Below are 21,196 nucleotides of genomic sequence, written 5' to 3'. Positions count from 1 at the left end.
GGATTCAGCCTTCTTTATGGTCCAACACTCACATCCATACATGACTAATGGAAAAAAAAACAATGCTTTGACTAGATGGACCTTTTGTCGGCAATGTTTCTTCTTTTTAATATGCTGTCTAGGTTTGTCATAGCTTTTCTTCCAAGGAGCAGGTGTCTTTTAATATCATGGCTTCAGTCACCAATGCAATGATTTTGGACCCAAGAAAATAAAGTCTCTCACTGTTTCCATTGTTGCCCTGTCTATTTGCCATGAAGTGATGGGACTGGATGTCATGACCTTTGTTTATTGAATATTGAATTTTTAAAATTAATTTATTTTAATTGGAGGCTAATTACAATATTGTAGTGATTTTTCCATACATTGACATGAATCAGCCATGGCTGTACCTGTGTTCCCCATCTTGAACCCCCCTCCCACCTTCCTCCCCACCCCATCCCTCAGGGTCATCCCAGCACACCAGCCTGAGCACTCTGTCTCATGCACCAAACCTGGACTGGCGATTGATTTAACATATGGTAATATACATGTTTCAATGCTATTCTCTCATATCATCCCACCCTCGCCTTCTCCCACAGAGTCCAAAAGTCTATTCTTTACATCTGTGTCTCTTTTGCTGTCTCACATATAGGGTCATCGTTACCATCTTTCTAAATTCCATATATATGTGTTAATATACTGTATTGGTGTTTTTCTTTCTGACTTACTTCACTCTGTATGATAGGCTCCAGTTTAATCCACCTCATTAGAACTGATTCAAATGTATTCTTCTTAATAGCTGAGTAATATTTCATCGTGTATATGCACCACAGCTTTCTTATCCATTCGTGTGCTGATGGACATCTAGGTTGCTTCCATGTCCTGACTATTGTCAACAGTGCTGTGATGAACATTGGGGTACACATGTCTCTTTCAATTCTGGTTTCCTCCATGTGTATGCCCAGCACTGGGATTTCTGGGTCATATGGCAGTTCTATTTCTACTTTTTTAAGGAATCTCCACACTGTTCTCCATGGTGGCTGTACTAGTTTGCATTCCCACCTTTCTGACCAACGTGAAATGGTACCTCATTGTGGTTTTGATTTGCATTTCTCTGATAATGAATGGTGTTGAGCATCTTTTCATGTGTTTGTTAGCCATGTGTATGTCTTTGGAGAATGTCTGTTTAGTTCTCTGGCACACTTTTTGATTGGGTCGTTTATTTTTCTGGAGTTGAGCTGAATCAGCTGCTTGTATATTTTTGAGATTAATTCTTTGTCAGTTGCTTCATTGGCTATTATTTTCTCCCATTCTGAAGGCTGTCTTTTCACCTTGCTTATTGTTTCCTTCGTTGTGCAAAAGCTTTTAAGTTTAATTAGGTCCCATTTGTTTATTTTTGCTTTTACTTCCATTACTCTGGGAGGTGGGTCATAGAGGATCCTGCTGTGGTTTATGTCAGAGAGTGTTTTGCCTATGTTTTCCTCTAGGAGTTTTATAGTTTCTGGTCTTAAATTTAGATAGTTAATCCATTTTGAGTTTATTTTTGTGCATGGTGTTAGAATGTGTTCTAGTTCCATTCTTTTATAGGTGGTTGACCAGTTTTCCCAGCACCACTTGTTAAAGAGATTGTCTTTTCTCCATTGTATATGCTTGCCTCCTTTGTCAAAGATAAGGTGTCCATAGGTGTGTGGATTTATCTCTGGGCTTTCTATTTTGTTCCATTGATCTATTTTTTGGTCTTTGTGCCAGTACCATACTGTCTTAATGACTATAGCTTTGTAATATAGTCTGAAGTCAGGCAGGTTGATTCCTCCAGTTCCATTCTTCTTTCTCAAGATTCCTTTGGCTATTCGAGGTTTTTTGTATTTCCATACAAATTGTGAAATTATTTGTTCTAGTTCTCTGATAAATACCATTGGTAGCTTGATAGGGATTGCGTTCAATCTATAGATTGCTTTGGGTAATATACTCATTTTCACTATGTTGATTCTGCCAATCGATGAACATGGGTATATTTATCCGTGTATTTGTGTCATCTTTGATTTCTTTCATCAGCGTTTTATAGTTTTATATATATAGGTCTTTTGTTTCTTTTTTTTTTTGTATGTTTGTTTCTTAAGGTAAATTTATTCCTAAGTATTTTATTCTTTTTGTTGCAATGGTGAATGGAATTGTTTCCTTAATTTCTCTTTCTGTTTTCTCATTGTTAGTGTATAGGAATGCAAGGGATTTCTGTGTGTTAATTTTATATCCTGCAACTTTACATTGATTAGCTCTAGTAATTTTCTGGTGGTGTCTTTATGGTTTTCTATGTAGAAGATCATGTCATCTGCAAACAGAATTTTACTTCTTCTTTACCAATCTGGATTCCTTTTATTTCTTTTTCTTTTCTGATTGTGTGGCTAAAACTTCCAAAACTATGTTGAATAGTAGTGGTGAGAGTGGGCACCCTTGTCTTGTTCCTGACTTTAGGGGAAATGCTTTCAATGTTTCACCACTGAAGATAATGTTTGCTGTGGGTTTATCATATATGACTCTTATTATGGTGAGGTATGTTCTTTCTATTCCTGCTTTCTGGAGGGTTTTTATCATAAATGTATGTTGAATTTTGTCAAAGGCTTTCTCTGCATCTATTGAGATAATCATATGGTTTTTATCTTTCAATTTGTTAATGTGGTGTATTACATTGATTTATTTGCGGATATTGAAGAATCCTTGCATCCCTGGAATAAAGCCCACTTGGTCATGAGGTATGATCTTTTTAATATGTTGTTGGATTCTGTTTGCTAAAATTTTGTTAAGGATTTTTGCATCTATGTTCACCAGTGATATTGGCCTGTGGTTTTCTTTTTTTGTGTGGCATCTTTGTCTGATTTTGGTGTTAGGGTGATGGTGGCCTCATAGAATGAGTTTGGAAGTTTTCCTTCCTCTGCAATTTTCTGGAAGAGTTTAAGTAGGATAGATGTTAGCTTTTCTCTAAATTTTTGGTAGAATTCAGCTGCGAAGCCATCTAGTCCTGGACTTTTGTTTGTTGGAAGATTTCTGATTACAGTTTTGATTTCTGTGTTCATGATATTTCTGTTAACATTTTCTATTTCTTCCTGGTTCAGTTTTGAAAAGTTATACTTTTCTAAGAATTTGTCCATTTCTTCCAAGTTGTCCATTTTATTGGCATATAGTTGCTGATAGTAGTCTCTTATGAACCTCTGAATTTCTGTGTTGTCTGTTGTGATTTCTCCATTTTCATTTCTAGTTTTGTCAATTTGATTCTTCTCCCTTTGTTTCTTGATGAGTCTGGCTAATGGTTTGTCTGTTTTATTTCTCTTCTCAAAGAACGAGCTCTTAGTTTTGTTAATTTTTGCTATGGTCTCCTTTGTTTCTTTTTCGATTGTTTCTGTCCTAATTTTTATGATTTCTTTCCTTCTACTAACCCTGGGGTTCTTAATTTCTTCTTTTTCCGTTGCTTTAGATGTAGAGTTAAGTAATTTGTTTGATTTTTCTCTTGTTTCTTGATGCAAGGTTGTACTGCTATGAACCTTCCCCTTAGCACTGCTTTTACTGAAGCCCATGGGTTTTGGGTTGTTATGTTTCCTTTTTCATTTGTTTCTATGCATATTTTGATTTCTTTTTTGATTTCTTCTGTCAATTGTTGGTTATTCAGAAACATGTTATTTAGCCTCCATATGTTTGTATTTTTAATATTTTTTCCTGTAGTTGACATCTAGTCTTACCTCATTGTGATCAGAAAAGATGCTTGGAATGATTTCAATTTTTTTGAATTTACCAAGGCTATATTTTGGAAAAGGTGTCAGATTTTATTTTTGGGGGGCTCCAAAATCACTGCAGATGGTGATTGCAGCCATGAAATTAAAAGATGCTTACTCCTTGGAAGAAAAGTTATGACCAACCTAGATAGCATATTCAAAAGCAGAGACATTACTTTGCCAACTAAGGTCTGTTTAGTCAAAGCTATGGTTTTTCCAGTAGTCATGTATGGATGTGAGAGTTAGACTGTGAAGAAGGCTGAGTGCCGAAGAATTGATGTTTTTGAACTGTGGTGTTGGAGAAGACTCTTGAGAGTCCCTTGGACTGCAAGGAGATCCAACCAGTCCATTCTGAAGGAGATCAGCCCTGGGATTTCTTTGGAAGAAATGATGCTAAAGCTGAAACTCCAGTACTTTGGCCACCTCATGTGAAGTGTTGACTCATTGGAAAAGACTCTGATGCTGGGAGGGATTTGGGGCAGGAGAAGAAGGGGATGACTGAGGATGAGATAGCTGGATGGCATCACTGACTCGATGGATGTGAGTCTGAGTGAACTCCGGGTGTTGGTGATGGACAAGGAGGCCTGGAGTGCTGCGATTCATGGGGTCACAAAGAGTCGGACATGACTGAGCGACTGAACTGAACTGAACTGAACTGAAGGCTATATTTATGGCCCAGGATGTGATCTATCCTGGAAAAGGTTCCTTGTGCACTTGAGAAAAAGGTGAAATTCATTGTTTTGGGGTGAAATGTCCTATAGATATCGATTAGGTCTAACTGGTCCTTTTTTTTTTTCAATAAATAAATAAATAAAAATAGAAGAAATAAACTTTGTGTTTCCTTGATAATTTTCTGTTTAGTTGATCTATCCATGGGTGTGGGTGGGGTATTAAAGTCTCCCACTATTACTGTACTACTTTAATTTCCCCTTTCATACTTGTTACCATTTGCCTTACATATTGTGGTGCTCCTATGTTAGGTGCATGTATATTTATAATTGTTATATCTTCTTCTTGGATTGATCCTTTGATCATGATGTAGTGTCCTTCTTTGTCTCTTTTCACAGCCTTTATTTCAAAGTCTTTTTTATCTGATATGAGTATTGCTACCCCTGCTTTCTTTTGGTCTCCATTTGCATGAAATATCTTTTTCCAGTCCTTCACTTTCAATCTATATGTGTCCCTTGTTTTGAGATGGGCCTCTTGTAGACAGCATGTATAGTGGTCCTGTTTTTGTATCCATTCAGCCAGTCTTTGTCTTTTGGTTGGGGTATTCAACTCATTTACATTTAAGGTAGTTATTGATAAGTATGATCCCATTGCCATTTACTTTGTTGTTTTGGGTTCAAGTTTATGAACCTTTTCTGTGTTTCCTGCCTAGAGAATATCCTTTAGTATTTGTTGAAGAGCTGGTTTGGTGGTGCTGAATTCTCTGAGCTTTTTATTGTCTGTAAAGCTTTTGATTTCTCCTTCATGTTTGAATGAGATCCTTGTTGGGTACAGAAATCTGGGTTGTAGGTTTTTCTCTTTTATCACTTAAAGTATGTCCTGCCATTCCCTTTGGCCTGAAGAGTTTCTATTGAAAGATCAGCTGTTATCCTTGTGGTATTCCCCTTGTGTTATTTGTTCCTTTTCCCTTGATACTTTTAATATTTTTTCTTTGTATTTGATCTTCATTAATTTGATTAATATGTGTCTTGGGGTGCTTCACCTTGGGTTTTTCCTGTTTGGACTCCCTGGGTTTGATGGACTTGGGTGGCTATTTCTTTCCCCATTTTAGGGAAGTGTTCAACTATTATTTCAAGTATTTTCTCATGGCCTTTGTTTTTGTCTTCTTCTTCTGGGACTCCTATGATTGAATGTTGGGGTGTTTAACATTGTCCCAGAGGTCTCTGAGGTTGTCCTCACTTCTTTTAATTCTTTTTTTCTTTTTTCCTCTCTGCTTCACTTATTTCTACCATTCTATCTTCCACCTCACTTATCCTATCTTCTGCCACAGTTATTCTACTGTTGGTTCCTTCCAGAGTGCTTTTGATCTCAGTTATTGCATTATTTATTATTGATTGACTCCTTTTTATTTCTTCTAGGTCCTTATTAAACACTTCTTGCATCTTCTCAATCCTTGTCTCCAGACTATTTATCTGTAACTCCATTTTGTTTTCAAGATTTTGGATCATTTTTACTATCATGATTCTGAATTATTTTTCAGGTAGACTCACTATCTCCTCCTCTTTTGATTGGTTTGGTGGACATTTATCATATTCCTTTATCTGCTGATCCACACAGTCAAAGGCTTTGGCATAGTCAATAAAGCAGAAATAGATGTTTTCCTGGAACTCTCTTGCTTTTTTGATGATCCGGTAGATGTTGGCAATTCGATCTCTGGTTCCTCTGCCTTTTCTAAAACCAGCTAGATGGGAATACCAGACCACCTGACCTGCCTCTTGAGAAACCTATATGCAGATCAAGAAGCAACAGTTAGTACTGGACATGGAACAAACAACAGACTGGTTCCAAATAGGAAAAGGAGTACGTCAAGGCTGTATATTGTCACCCTGCTTATTTAACTTCTATGCAGAATACATCATGAGAAATGCTGGGCTGGAAGAAGCACAAGCTGGAATCAAGATTGCTGGGAGAAATATCAATAACCTCAGATATGCAGATGACAGCACCCTTATGGTAGAAAGGGAAGAGGAACTAAAAAACCTCTTGATGAAAGTGAAAGAAGAGAGTGAAAAAGTTAGCTTAAAGCTCAACATTCAGAAAACTAAGATCATGTCATTCAGTCCCATCACTTCATGGAGAATAGATGGGGAAACAGTGGAAACAGTAGCTGACTTTATTTTTCTGGGCTCCAAAATCACTGCAGATGGTGATTGCAGCCATGAAATTAAAAGACGCTTACTCCTTGGAAGGAAAATTGTGACCAAGCTAGATGGCATATTCAAAAGCAGAGATATTACTTTGCCAAAACAGATCCATCTAGTCAAGGCTATGGTTTTTCCATTGCTCATGTATGGATGTGAGAGTTGGACTGTGAAGAAAGGTGAGTGCCGAAGAATTGATACTTTTGAACTGTGGTTTGGAGAAGACTCTTGAGAGTCCCTTGGACTGCAGGGAGATCCAACCAGTCCATCCTAATGGAGATCAATCCTGGGTGTTCATTGGAGGGACTGATGCTGAAGCTGAATCTCCAATACTTTGGCCACCTCATGCGAAGAGTTGACTCATTGGAAAAGACCCTGAGTAATAAAGAACTTTAAAATTAAAAAAAATATTAAGAAATTATAATTGTAAAATATATCTAGGAATTTCTCTGGAGCTGTTGAGGACGGTGTGGGGTCACTTTAGTTTCAGATAGTTCCTTGTCCCAGCTTATACTTCCTCTCAAGGTCTATAGACCCCTTCCAGTGTAGTCAATGCCAACTACAGGGTTTTAATCTGTTGTACCTTTCACTTCCAAAGTGGTTCCCTGTTCTTTGTTTATTTTAGCTTCCTCTGTTTGCAAGTCTCTTCAGTGTCTAATTTTCACCCTGACACAAGGGGCTGAAGGTGGTCACTTATTAAGGCTCACTTGTTCAGTTGTGCTGTGGGGAGGGAGGAACACTGTGTGTGGGGAGAGCTCATAGTGTATGGACCACACTCGGTTTGCCCCAGCTCATGGCATGTGTGCTTTCCCGGTCTGCACTGCTCAGGCTCCAGGTTGCTCTGCAGGGGAACCGTCTAAAGCAGGCCCCGGTTTGTGTGCACTTCTCAGGTCTAAGCCGCTCAGGTTCAGGTTTTCAGTTCAGTTCAGTTCAGTCACTCAGCCATGTCCGACTCTTTGCGACCCCATGAATTGCAGCACACCAGGCCTCTCTGTCCATCACCATCTCCTGAAGTTCACTCAGACTCACATCCATCAAGTCAGTGATGCCATCCAGCCATCTCATGGTCTGTCGTCCGCTTCTTCTCCTGCCCCCAATCCCTCCCAGCATCAAAGTCTTTTCCAATGAGTCAACAGTTCGCATGAGGTGGCCAAAGTACTGGAGTTTCAGCTTTAGCATCATTCCTTCCAAAGAAATCTCAGGACTAATCTCCTTCAGAATGGACTGGTTGGATCTCCTTGCAGTCCAAGGGACTCTCAAGAGTCTTCTCCAACATCACAGTTCAAAAACATCAATTCTTCAGCGCTCAGCTTTCTTCACAGTCTACCTCTCACATTCATACATGACCACAGGAAAAACCATAGCCTTGACTAGATGGACCTTAGTCGGCAAAGTAATGTCTCTGCTTTTGAATATGCTATCTAGTTTGGTCATAACTTTCCTTCCAAGGAGTAAGTGTCTTTTAATTTCATGTCTGCAGTCACCATCTGCAGTGATTTTGGAGCCCCCCCAAAATAAAGTCTGACACTGTTTCCACTGTTTCCCCATCTATTTCCCATGAAGTGATGGGACTGTATGTCATGATCTTCAGGTACTCCACAAAGGCACAGATTTGGTTAGGCCTGCATTTTGTGCCCTTCCCAGGTCTGAGCAGCTCAGGCGTCCAGGTGCTTGGTGAGCACCTTCTCCCAGGTGGGCTGTGCATCTTATCACCTCCCCGGTCCCTACCCCTCGGTTTCCTGGGTACACAGCAAGAGCGTCATCTCAGGTGTGCCATGGGGAACTGATCTCTGACTGTGACCCTCCTGGCAGATGTCAACCATCCAGGATCCCAGGAAGACTTGGTTAGCAACTGGGAGCCTGCTCACAGTTTAGTGAAGAATGCTGTCTCTGGGGCTGAGATTGCCCCTCACCTTCCAAGTCTGGCTGGCGCCCACCTGCCTCCCTGCCTTCAGCGTTGGGGGGCGGGGGGCACTGGTCTGCAGTTGGCTAGCTCTCCTCTGGTTTTCACTCAATCCTTTGTACTGTGAGCGGGCCAGGCTGTGCCTTAGAGCTTTTTGCAGGAAAGTTCTCTCTCTCTTTCTGTCTCTCTCTCTGGCTATCCCAGTTTGGGTTGCTATCTCACGTTAGCTACCTCAGATTGTCTTCAGGGCAATCAGGCCCGGTCCTTACCTTAAGCATTCAGCCATGCCTCCCTGTTCAGCCCCTGCTCACTGCTGGTGGATGCGAGCATCTGGGCTACCTCTTCTCTGGGAGGTGAGGTTACGTGCCTAATCTGTGGGGTGTTTTATTTTTTTCCTTCTGGTTATGTTACCCTCTGGGATTCCAAAACTCCCCCAAAAGACCCACCGGTGAGAGGGTTTCCTGGTGCTTGGAAACTTCTCCCCCTTCATGACTTCCTTCCCGAGATGGGTCTCCATCCCTAACTCTTTTGTCTTTCTATCTTTATATTTTGTTCTACCTCCTTTCAATGAGAATGGGCTGCCTTTCTGGGTGTCTGGTGTCTTCTGCCAGTTCTGAAGTTGTTTTGTGGAATTTGCTCAGTGTTCAAACGATCTTTTGATGAATTTGTGGGGGAGAAAATGGTCTCCCGGTCATATTCCTCTGCCATCTTAGGACCGCCCTGGATGTTGAATTTTAAGCCAGCCTTTTCACTCTCCGATTTCACCTTCATTAAGAGGCTCTTTAGTTCTTCTTCACTTTCTGCCATAAGGATGGTGTCATCTGCATATCTGAGGTTATTGATATTTCTCCCAGCAGTCTTGATTCCAGCTTGTGCTTCATCCAGCCCGGCTTTTCACATGATGTACTCTGCATATAAGCTAAATAAGCAGGATGACAACATACAGCCTTGATGTATACCTTTCCCAATTTGAAACCAATCCATTGTTCCATGCCCAGTTCTGTCTGTTTCTTCTGGACCTGCATACAGGTTTCACAGGAGGCAAGTAAGGTGGTCTGCTATTCCCATCTCTTGAAGAATTTTCCAGTTTGTTGTGATCCACACAGTCAAAGGCTTTACTGTAGTCAATGAAGCAGAAGTAAGATATAGATCAATTAAAAGAGGGGATGAAGTGGAATCATATTAAATTCTTAAATAAAAACAGAGAAGGCAGAAAAAGTGGAGGAAAATGTAGAATAAATGAAACAAATAGAAAACAGTTACAAATATATTAATAGTAAACATTAATTCAACTATATCAACAATCACTTTAAATGTGAATGATCTATATATACATGTTAAAAGACACAGATAGTCAAAGTGATATAAAACAATATCCAATCACATTTTGTCTACAAGAAATTCATTTTAAAGATAAAGATTCAGGTAGGCTAACAGTAAAGATATGGAAAAAAATTTTTGTTTGGTTTTTGTTTTTGACTCTAGGGCAAGGAATTCATTAGGGATACAGAGAGACATAACATAGTGAAAAATAAGTCAGTTCTCTCAGAAAATATAGAAATGTTAAATGCATATGCAACTAAAAACAAAGTATCAGAATATGTGAAGCAAAATCTGATAGAGATGAAAGGAGAAATAGGCAAATCTACTATTATATTTGGAGACTTCACTACCACTCTGGAAGTAATTGATAGATCAAAAAGGCAGAAAATCAGTAGAAAAACAGGTGACTTGAAGAGCATTATCAATCAACTTGATCTACTTGACGTTTATAAAATACTCCATCCGACAACAACAGAATACATATTACTCTCAAGTGACATAAAACATTTATCAAGATAGAACAAATTCAGAACCATTAAACATACCTAAAAGAATAGAAATTATACTAAGTTTGTTCACAAACAGCAATGGAGTTAAACTGAAAATCAGTAACAAGAAGGTAGAGTATCTCTGAAATATTTAGAAATGAAATACCATACTTCTAAATATTTTGTAAGTTAAAGAAAAAAGCCCAAAGAGATTTAAAATATATATATATATTTAAAAATATAAAATGGAAGTATAAATAAAAATGGAAGTATAACTTAACAAATACATAAAATGGAAGTATAACTTAACAAAACTGTAAAGAAAGCAGAGAGAAAAATAGAGTAAAAAAAAATCAATGAAATTGAAAACAGGAAAACAATAGAGAGCATCAAGGAAACACAAGATTGGTTTTTTTGGAAAATCAATAAAATTAATAAACTTCTAGTTGGGCTAGCCAAGAGAAAAGAAGACAGAATTACAAATATCAGAAATGAAATAGGAAGTATCACTTCTGATTCCATGGACATTAAAAGGAAAATAATGAAATACATTCACGTGTATTCCACACCTGGCAAAGCTCTCCTTCAGAAATGAAGAAGCAATATAGACTTTCTCAGACCAAAAAAAGTGAGGGAGCTCATCACCACTAGACCTGCCTTACAATAAATAGTAAAGGCAGTATTATATATAATCATATACACAGAAAACTGTAAAACCTCAGCAACAACAACAACAAAACTGTTAGAAATAATGAACAAATTCAGTCAAGTTATTCCAGGATGACAGGCTTGGGCAGCTGTCTTCCACAGTTGATTTGATATGGACAGACTCTGGCCCACAGAGGGAGAAGGCTAACTTAGTGACAGGAATCAAGGTGATGATCCTGAGAGAGGACTAAAAACTCCCACCACAGAAGAAACTGTTCCCCAGGCCCATCCTACCCCAGCTGTTAGCCTTGGGAGACCTTGGGAGATAGTCAGATGTGGCAGAATCTTGACTGCCACCAGCAAAAGAGACATTTACACGTAGGTGAGGGCTTTGATCTGAGGGGTGCACTCAGGTCAACCAAGGAAGGACTCCCAGACCCTGCCAAGCATGAAAGTGAGGACCCTTATGGAGGGCTGAATTATCTGCCCATCCCAAACAGAGGGTTGCCACAGAAACGTACCCAAGACCCCAAGCAGGAATGTCAGGAACAGGTGCCACCACCCTACCCATTTCATTTCTGCAGTGGGCATCTCGGGCAAGAAGGGCCTTCTGAAGGCAGGGGATGCAGGCCTAGGAGAAGATGAGGGTGACCCCAACCCAGAACACACAGGGAGCCATGCAGAGCCCCCTGACCCTGCAATCAGCTCCGATGGACCCCCACACAATCCTGTCAGGTGGAGGCTCCCTTTTCCTCCCTTCTTAGGGAGGGAAGGCTCCTTATCTGAAGGGTGAGGCATCAGGTGGACCCAGGCAGGGCACTCACAGAGTGCCGTGGTAAAGGTGAAACCTGCGGGGTTTTCCCAGCAAGGTGCCTCTGAGGGGCAGCAGAGGAAGAAGTCCAGGCCCCGCCAGAGGTTGGTTGGATTTAAAGTGAGTATTCAGAGTGAGGAGAGCAGGCCCGCTTAGTCCCTGGCTCTGGCATGCTCTGCCCCTGCCTTTGTCCCTGGGAGACCTCAGGCAAGGGTTCTGGATGTGTCTCAACTTCCACCCCAGGGAACTGAGGCACAATGGCATTGTCGGTGGGGAACACAGGGTGGGAGACATGGAGGTGAGGATGCGGAGGATCCTGCCCTGTGAGTCTGAGGGGAACTCCCTGGGGAGCCAGGGGCCCATGATGCCCACCCTGCCTGCTGTCAGACTTGAGGCAACCTGAGCAGGGCTAGGGAGCACTGCACCCCTCTTTGTCTTCTGACTTCTGTCTCTGGCACCTCAGGGCAATGGTGGTTGCAGGATGAGGGGACAGTGGGCTCCAGGTGGGCTGAGAGGTCGAGGAGACCCACAGAGACCTGCTCTTCTCTACCGTCAGAGGCTCAGGGAGGCGCTTCCATCCTCCTGACACCCCACCCTCCCCGGCGGCTCAGACATGGTGGCCTTCACCCCACAGAAGCCCTCTCTAGTCTGAGGAAAGGAGTGTTTCTACATGACAGGAACCCCGACACAGACAGAGTTGTGCAGACACCACCCTGCCCCTGCTGCTGGCCCCAGAGACCCCACAGGCCTGTCTGGCAGATTCCTGGCCTCTGGCCTTCTTAGTAGGCCCTGTGAGGTGGCTGCTGTGGTCTGAGGGGTTCACCCTTGGGTCAGCAGAAGGAGGAGCCCCAGCCCTAGCAGGAGTGGAGGTGAGGACTCTGAAGGTAGGAGAGAGAAGCCCTTCAGCTGTGGAGAGATGGATCTCTGGCCTCGTCTCACTCCTGCCATCAGCCTCAGTAGACTCCCAAGTAGGGTTGCTCCAGTACCCTGTGTTGCCCACCCCACTACCCCGGCCCCACTCCCTTGTCTGGTCTCTGGGAGGCAGGGCCTGGGCCTAAAGGGTGCAGCTACAGGTCAGCTGAAGGGGAAGAATGCACTCCCCCCCACTGCATCTGCTGGTTTTGTGAGGCTCAGTGCAGCAGAGGGATGAGCCTCAGGCTCTGCCAGGTGTCTACTGGAGGATTGGACCCACTACTGAAGAACAGATGGGGCCCACGCCTCCCTGCCCCTGCTCTCAGCCATCAGGGATCCAGGGTGTGTGGTTGAGTGTGGTGCCCCTTCACTTTCTCCTCTGCTATCTCAGGGAAGTGAGACCTTAGTTTCAGGAGGATTACCTCAGGTCAGCAGAGGGAAGAGTTACAAGTCTCAACATAAGGACTCCCATGAACCCCCTATTCCAGGAGAGTTGGCTCCCCAGAGTTAATCCAGCTCTTATGTCACCCCAGGGAGGCCCTGGGCAGGTGTGGCCAAATGTGGCACCCCCCTCACTTCCTCCTCTTGGTCTGAGGAATGTGAACTCTTGTTCTGAGAGTTTTGTCTCAGAGCAGCAGAGGGGTCAGTGCAGGCTTGCCTGGACAGGAGAAAGATGAGGCCTCTCAGTGGACATTGATGGGACCATCCACCTTGGAGGTGTGAGGACATCACAAAGTCTGGCCTTCCCCCTCCTGTCAGCGCTCTGAGTTGGGGGCAAGAGTGTAATTGCAGCTGCAGCCTGAGGTGCCCCTTAGTTCCTCTTATAGGGATTCACGTCATCCTGGGGGTGAGGGCCATGGTCTGAAATGTGTGTCCTCAGGTAAGCTGAGCAGAAGAAGCCCAGACAGGGCCAGGAGTCAGTCAAGGTGATGTCCCTGAATGTCTGCCACACCAGAACAGAGGGAACACCACAGTGCCCAACCTTGCACACTCTGCTGTCTTACCTGGAATGTGCAGGCTAAGCCAGCTGGTTATACCCTGAGGAGCTTTCTTGGGATTCTTAGGGCACAGATCAGTCAGGAAGACAGGAGACCACAGCCCCACTCCAAGCACTATCTGCGGGAAGATCTGTTAAGATAGCCTTGGTCAGAGCTGACAGGATTGAGTTTCTCACACTCTTCCTCTCTTCCTCAGATCAATTAGCTCTAATTACCACCTTCTGCCTTCATCTCTGCCTGCCACCCTCAACAGCATCACCATGCCTCACAGTCAGAAGAATCAGAGCCACAAGCTTGAAGTAGGCCTTCAGGCTGAAAAAGAGGCTCAGGGCCTGATGGGTTCACAGGTTCCTGTAGCTGAGGAGAAGAAGGCCACCGCTTCCTTGCTCTCTTCTTTGATCCAAGGCACCCCAGAGGTTGTGCCTACTGCTGGGACACAGAGTGTTCCCCAGAGTTCTCAGGGGGCCTGCTCCTCCTCCACTACCATTGAAGCCATTCCGCTTAGCAAATCAAATGAGGGCAGCAGCCAAGAAGAGAGTCCAAGCAGCTTCCAGGCTCCCACGTTCTTGCTCGGTGATGTGCTAAACAAGAAGTTGGCTCAACTGGTACAGTTGATGAGGGTCAAATATGTAACAAAGGAGCCCATCACAAAGGCAGAAATACTGGAGAATGTCACCAAAGAGCATGAGGATCACTTCCCTCTGATCTTCAGCAAAGCCTGTGAATGCATGGAGATTGTCTTCGGCATTGAAGCAAAGGAAGTGGACCCAACCAGCCACTCCTATGTGCTCCAGAAGACACTAGGTCTCACCTACGATGGGATGCTGAATGACGGCCAGAGCATGCCCAAGACCGGCTTCCTGATATATATCCTGGGTGTGATCTTCATGGAGGGCAACCGTGTTACTGAGGAGAGAATCTGGAAAGTGCTAAATATGATTGGAGTGTGTGCTGGGCAGAAGGATTTCATCTACGGGGAGCCCAGGAAGCTCATCACCAAAGATTTGGTGGAGGAAAGGTATCTGGAGTACCAGCAGGTGCCCAACAGTGATCCTCCATGCTATGAATTCCGGTGGGGTCCAAGGGCCCATGCTGAAACCAGCAAGATGAAAATCCTGAAGTTTTTTTCCAAGGTCAATGGGGTTGACCCCACTTCCTTCCCATCCTGGTATGAGGAAGCTTTGAGAGATGAGAAAGAGAAAGCCCAGGAGAGAGCTGCCACTGGGGATGCTACTTCTGCCATGGCCAGCATCTAGGTTCATAAATGACGTTGGCCACACACTTATTGCCTTCTGTCAGATTTTAGAATAAATATTTTTCTATTCTGTTAAGCCTGGCATTGGAATAGAAAGTTCCTTAGAAACCTGCAAGAGCCCAACAATAAAATAGATGGGATCAAGAAACAGAAGAAAAAAATGTAAAATGTGGTTATCCTAAGAATCCTATATCTCTTTTTGTCTGCTGTTTTGTAAAGCTAAAGATATACACTTATATTTGCTTGGCTAATTAAACAATGTATGAGAAGTTAAATTCTAATAAATGAGAGTCCTGGCTCACTGGCTTATTTATGCTTATAGGTGGGTCTTAGGGGTGTGAGAAAAGCCTAGAATTGAAAATTGCCCCTGGAAGTTCCTCTGGGATCACAGAGAAACAGAGCCCACTCTCCATCTGGAGCAGGTGTGGAAGATGTCCTGCCCTCTGTCACCACACCACGAAATACAGTGTACAAACTTGGTGTTCAGTACACACCACCTAAAAGGATTTCCTGAGAAAAGGCTGATATTTCTTTGAAGCAGTGCCCATAGGCTGGCACTTTCTCCATGCTGGGAGAAACAGAGCCCATGTCACTGAAAGGACATTTAATTATTAATAAGTTATCATTAGTGTAATTTGGCCAACCCTAAGCAAGGGCCAGATCTTTGCTAGGGGTGAAATGAATGAAAATAGTCATTTGGATGGAAGAGCAGTTGGGAGGAAGGAAAGGGTTAGTCCTTGACTCAAATTCTGGGAGTTTTGAGTTGCATTCAGCTGGGGAAGACTTCCCAATATCCAAATTAAAGATTATACCTACTAGCAAGGAAAATTTACTTAGTTTTGTTTACAAAGCAACATTTGAGGCTCAGTTGTTTTATGTTGTAGAGTGCTGCATATTCTCTGAGATGCCATGGAGCACACTCGCACATGCGCACACACAGACACACACACACACAATCCCAGGAGAATGATAGAGTCTAGGGTCAAAATCCTATTAGAATTATTGTTATTATTAAAGGTCCATTAAATGCCAGGCCATGTGCTTGACAGTCCCAAAAGTCAGGGCTTGTTAAACCCACTTCACAAATGAAGAACCTAAGGCTCATATTGGCCACTTGGCCATGGACCCTGTATCACATATCCAGTAAGTGACAAAGCTGGGACTGGATTCCTGGTCTGAATTCACTGAGATCCAGGCTGTCCGACTCCTCCTAGCCTGAGGCAGACCTTTTGTCTCTTAGTTCATTTCTCTTCCCAGTACTGCATTATGGCAACAGAAAGAAGGGCCCTGTGGCCAAGGTACTAAAAGCAGGACCAAAGAAGAAAGGTGATGATGAGAATTAAACTGGATTTCTGGATTGTGTGTGGCCTTAATTTACCTCTGACCCTTGTGCCTGAGCCCCAGGGCTCCTTGAAAGCTGACTGTGCCTGGGTGCTGACACTTTTTCCTGGGGTCTGGCACTTCCTTGCCTTATACACCCTTCCAGTGGTCTTCCTTCATGTGCGCTTCTGTCCAACTCTGGAATGTGGCCTGCTAATCAGCTTATCACTTCCTCTTCTCTGAAGACGGTGCCCTGCTCCCAGTGGAACAGCCCCAAATATATCAACATTATTTTAATTTGTGTCTCCCCTTTTCTCATTAGGTTAAGCAGAAAATTAATTTAATTCCTCACCCATATAAAGACGGATTTAGGCAGTGAAGTCCTGAGTAAAGGGATTCCTCAGGGCAGGATTTAATGTCAGCAGGACCTTTCCCCTTTGTTTCAAGAAGCAAGCAATGAGCCAGAATGACCAGGAGCCAGGGATACAGATCAGACAGGACACAATCAGTCAGTGAGGGTCGTTGAGAGCATCCTGGCAAGAACAATTGCCAAAGTCCAGAAAAGAAGCCACCTACAAAACCAGTTCAGAAGAGGCCCAGGCAGGCTGGTGGGGCTCTCTGAGTCCAGAGTTCAGGGGCCAGAAGAAGAGATGGTGGGGAACCTGGGTGGATGGTACTGAATGCCTTGTAAGAATAGGCTGGACACTGTTTACAATAGCTAGGACATGGAAGCAACCTAGATGTCCATTGGCAGATGAATGGATAAGAAAGCTGTGCTACATATACACAATGGAATATTAATCAGCTATTAAAAAGAATGCATTTGAATCAGTTCTCATGAGGTGGATGAAACTGGAGCCTATTATACAGAGTGAAGTAAGTCAGAAAGAAAAACACCAATACAGTATACTAATGCATATATATGGAGAAGGCAATGGCAACGCACTCCAGTACTCTTGCCTGGAGAATCCCATGGATGCAGGAGCCTGGTAGGCTGCAGTCTGTGGGGTCGCTAAGAGTCCGGCACGACTGAGTGACTTCACTTTCACTTTTCATCTGCATGCATTGGAGAAGGAAATGGTAACCCACTCCGGTGTTCTTGCCTGGAGAATCCCAGGGATGGGGGAGCCTGGTGGGCTGCCGTCTATGGGGTCACACAGAGTCAGACACGACTGAAGTTACTTAGCAGCAGTGGTGGCAGCAGCAGCAATGCATATATATGGAACTTAGAAAGATGGTAACGATGACCCTATATGCGAGACAGCAAAAGAGACACAGATGTACAGAACAGACTTTTGGATTCTCTGGGAGAAGGCAAGGGTGGGATGATTTGAGAGAATAGCATTGAAACATGCATATTATCATATGTGAAATAGATCGCCAGTCCAGGTTTGATGCATGAGACAGGGTGCTCAGGGCCAGTGCATTGGGATGACCCAGAGGGATGGGATGGGGAGGGAGGTGGGAGGGGGGTTCAGGATGGGGAACACATGTACACCCATGGCTGATTCATGTCAATGTATGGCAAAAACCACTACAATATTGTAATTAGCCTCCAATTAAATAAATTAATTTAAAAAATAGGCTGGGGAATCAGCATTCGTGAACAGCTGGAGATCTCAGTGTGGTCTGAGTGGGTAAGTCAATTGGAGGAGTGGGCCAGTCATGCACCAGACACCACCCGTTCACTTCCCCACCACCCGCTGTGTCCTGTTGGAAAGAGCACAGCTGCCTCCCTCCATCATTTGGATGAGCTATGTTTCTTGACACCTCTAGGGGTGCAGGGCACCCTTGCCAGTGCCCCTGGGCTGAAAGCTGTCTTGATGCCTGCTGGAGGCTGGGGTGTTTCCTCTGTGTAGAGTGAACCCCTCCACAGAAGCTAGGGCTATGTGAGTGAGTGGGGTTGGGGACCGACATCTACCAGTTGAGACAGGGGCACCTGTGAAGAGTGGAACGCAATGCGCAGCCACCAGGAGAGGGCAACTGGAGAGGCAATCCTTGGGACTAATCACCTCAGAGACTCTATGGCTAAAGGGCTAGGTGTGGGCATGCATTGAAAAATGATCCAGGTGTTGTCCCTGGCTCAGGCTGCCTCCCTTGGTTTCTGAGCTGTTGGGACACTAGAAGGTGGGTGTCCTGGAGCTATGACTGCTGGTCTTCATTGCCACCAGGTCATCCAGGACAGAAGATTGGCCTGCATTATCTACCCAGGTGTAAACTGGGGCACTGTAGGACTTAATTCATTTGCTTTCCATTTCTTAGAGATCAGTGTCCTTCATGACCTGATGTCCAATCAGTTGAAAGTTTTTTCATATCTGGATTTTTAGGTATATCCAGGTATGAGTTCCATTCCTCTCACTCCACTGTGGTCAGAAGCAGAAGTTCTATAATCCAAATTTAAAATCTAAATTATCAAGTCATGACAAATGTCCTCAAATTTTAATCTCATTCACATTATATCTAGTATTGAAAGGCTATGGGACACATTTATGTTAATATAGACATACATACAATTAGGAGAATATACAGCAAAATGTCACCAATATATTTCTCTCTTGTTGTTCAGTTGCTCAGTTGTGTCCAACTCTTTGCAACCCCATGGACTGCAGCACACCAGTCTTCCCTGTCCTTCAGTATCTCCCGGAGTTTCCTCAAACTCATGTCCATTGAGTCAGTGATGCCATCCAACCATCTTAATTTCCTTCATCCCCTTCTCCTCCTGCCCTCAATCTTTCCCAGCATCAGAGACTTTTCTAATGAGTCAGCTGTTTGCACCAAGTGGCCAAAGTATTGGAGCTTCAGCTTTAGCATCAGTCGTTCCAGTGAATATTCAGGGTTGATTTCCTTTAGGATTGACTGGTTTGATCTCCTTGCAGTCCAAGGGACTCTCGAGTCTTCTCCAACTCCACAATTCAAAAGCATCAATTCTTCGGTGCTCAGCCTTCTTTGTGGTCCAACTCTCGCATCCGCACATGACTACTGGAAAGACCATAGCTTTGACTATGTGGACATTTGTCAGCAAAGTTGATGTCTCTGCTTTTTAATACCCTGTCTAGTTTTGTCATAGCTTTCCTTCCAGGAGCAAGTGTCTTTTAATTTCACAGCTTCAGTCACTGTCTGCAGTGATTTTGGAGCCCAAGAAAAGAAAATCTGTCACTGCTTCCACTTTTTTCCCCTTCTGTTTGCCATGAAGTGATGGGACTGAATGCCATTATCTTAGTGTTTTGAATGTTGAGTTTTAAACCAGCTCTTTCACTCTCCTCTTTAACCCTCAGCAAGAGGCTCTTTAGTTTCTCTACTACTGGAAATATAAATGATTTCTTTATTTTCTTATTCATGGTTTTAAAATTTTCCAACATTTTGGAAATATATATGAATTACCTTTATAGCTATAAATGTTTTAAATGTGATTTTGACTGCCAAAATAAATACATATTCTCTAGATGGTTTGTTTGCAAAAAATTTGATCAACCTCTTGCTGAATTTTACCCAGCCTCTGGCTTGCCTACTGCTTGTTTGACTAGAAAGAAAAAGAAATGCAATCCAATTAGTATCCAACTTCCCTCACACTTTCAAAGACAGTGCTGCACAGATAAGAATCCATCTCCTTTTTAAAGACTTCTCTCCAGAAAAAGTATTAACTTGTATTTCAAAAAGTAAAATTACATTTACATCTAAATCATATTCTCCATGATATGATTGGATCCAATATTTATACAAAGGAGAGTATATGGGCAATTTGAGAAGGAATTATAATTATCACATTCATTACTATGAATGTTGTTTATGTGTCTCTTGTCAGAGCTCATAATAAATAAATCATGCTATTTTAAAATGATATTCTTCAGTCATTACTGCATTAATTCCAACTTGCGCCTGAAAATGCGCTTTTATTTTCTTATGACTGATGTAACATTTTCATTAGAACACTTACCATTTTCTTTCATAGACTATTATCAACACACAGTTTCCCAACTCATGATTATCTTTCACAAAGTAAATATCATGTAAAAAGTGTTGTAATTGATAATTTTGATAATTTTCTCTACTGCAGGCTTTATGCTCTGTTGTTGGCTATATTTCACATACTTATTTTCTGCACTCAACTATTTCACTATTTTCATGGTTTCATTCACACATTGACCTAACAAAACCATTAATGATTATTGATATGATTCAAAATTATTTGTGTGCCTTGTGCTGTGCTGTGCTGTGCTTAGTCACTCAGTCATGTCCAACTCTTTGCAACCCCATGGACTCTAGCCCACCAGGTTCCTCCGTCCATGGGGATTCTCCAGCTAAGAATATTGGAATGGGTTACCATGCTGACCTCCAGGGCATCTTCCCAATCCAGGGATCGAACCCGGGTCTCCCACACTGTGGGTGGGTTCTTTACCTTCTGAACCACCTGGGAAGCTCAAGAATACTGGAGTGGGTAGCCTATCTTTCTCCCGGGGATCTTCCTGACCCAGGAATCAAACTGGGATCTCCTGCATTGCAGGCGGATTCTTTACCATTTGAGCTACCAGGGAAGCCCATTTGTGTGCCTTAGGATATTCTAACCACTGTGTTCCTTGTTCCTTGTTCTTTACTTTTCTTTCTCTCTTCCCTTTGTTCCTTCCTTTTGTTCTTTTTTTTTTTTAAGTACAACTACATAGCCTCTTTCCTTATGTGAACATTTTCTCTTTATTGGACCATAGCCTACTTTCTGAAATTAATCAGCCTCTGAATTTTGCCAAATCATTTTGGTCCAAATGTGTTTCTATCGGTTTTTTAGCTGTAAAATATATACATATGATTTATTTCTTTACAACTGGATATTTTCTAATACTTTCATTTTTTATTTTTAAAATGTAGGTTTCACATTCTCCAAAAAAAAGATGCATGTGAAAATATACTTCAATTTAAAGAAATAAAGGTGCAAG

At 42.7% G+C, this 21,196-nt stretch overlaps 1 protein-coding gene across 1 annotated transcript; it reads left to right on the top strand.

Annotated features, from left to right (window-relative positions):
• Positions 1-13,956: 13,956 nt before the first annotated feature.
• On the top strand, positions 13,957-14,952 carry LOC138930010 (putative MAGE domain-containing protein MAGEA13P). Its single transcript, XM_070289644.1, has one exon. It carries the CDS (start codon positions 13,957-13,959, stop codon positions 14,950-14,952), a length of 996 nt encoding a protein of 331 aa, XP_070145745.1.
• The last annotated feature ends 6,244 nt before the right edge of the window (positions 14,953-21,196 follow it).

The sequence above is a fragment of the Ovis canadensis genome, chromosome X (genome assembly GCF_042477335.2).
Source record: "Ovis canadensis isolate MfBH-ARS-UI-01 breed Bighorn chromosome X, ARS-UI_OviCan_v2, whole genome shotgun sequence".
In the NCBI taxonomy this organism is placed as follows: domain Eukaryota; kingdom Metazoa; phylum Chordata; class Mammalia; order Artiodactyla; family Bovidae; genus Ovis; species Ovis canadensis.
The sequence above is the reverse complement of the archived record's forward strand: the minus strand, read 5'-3'. Positions and strand labels throughout refer to the sequence as shown.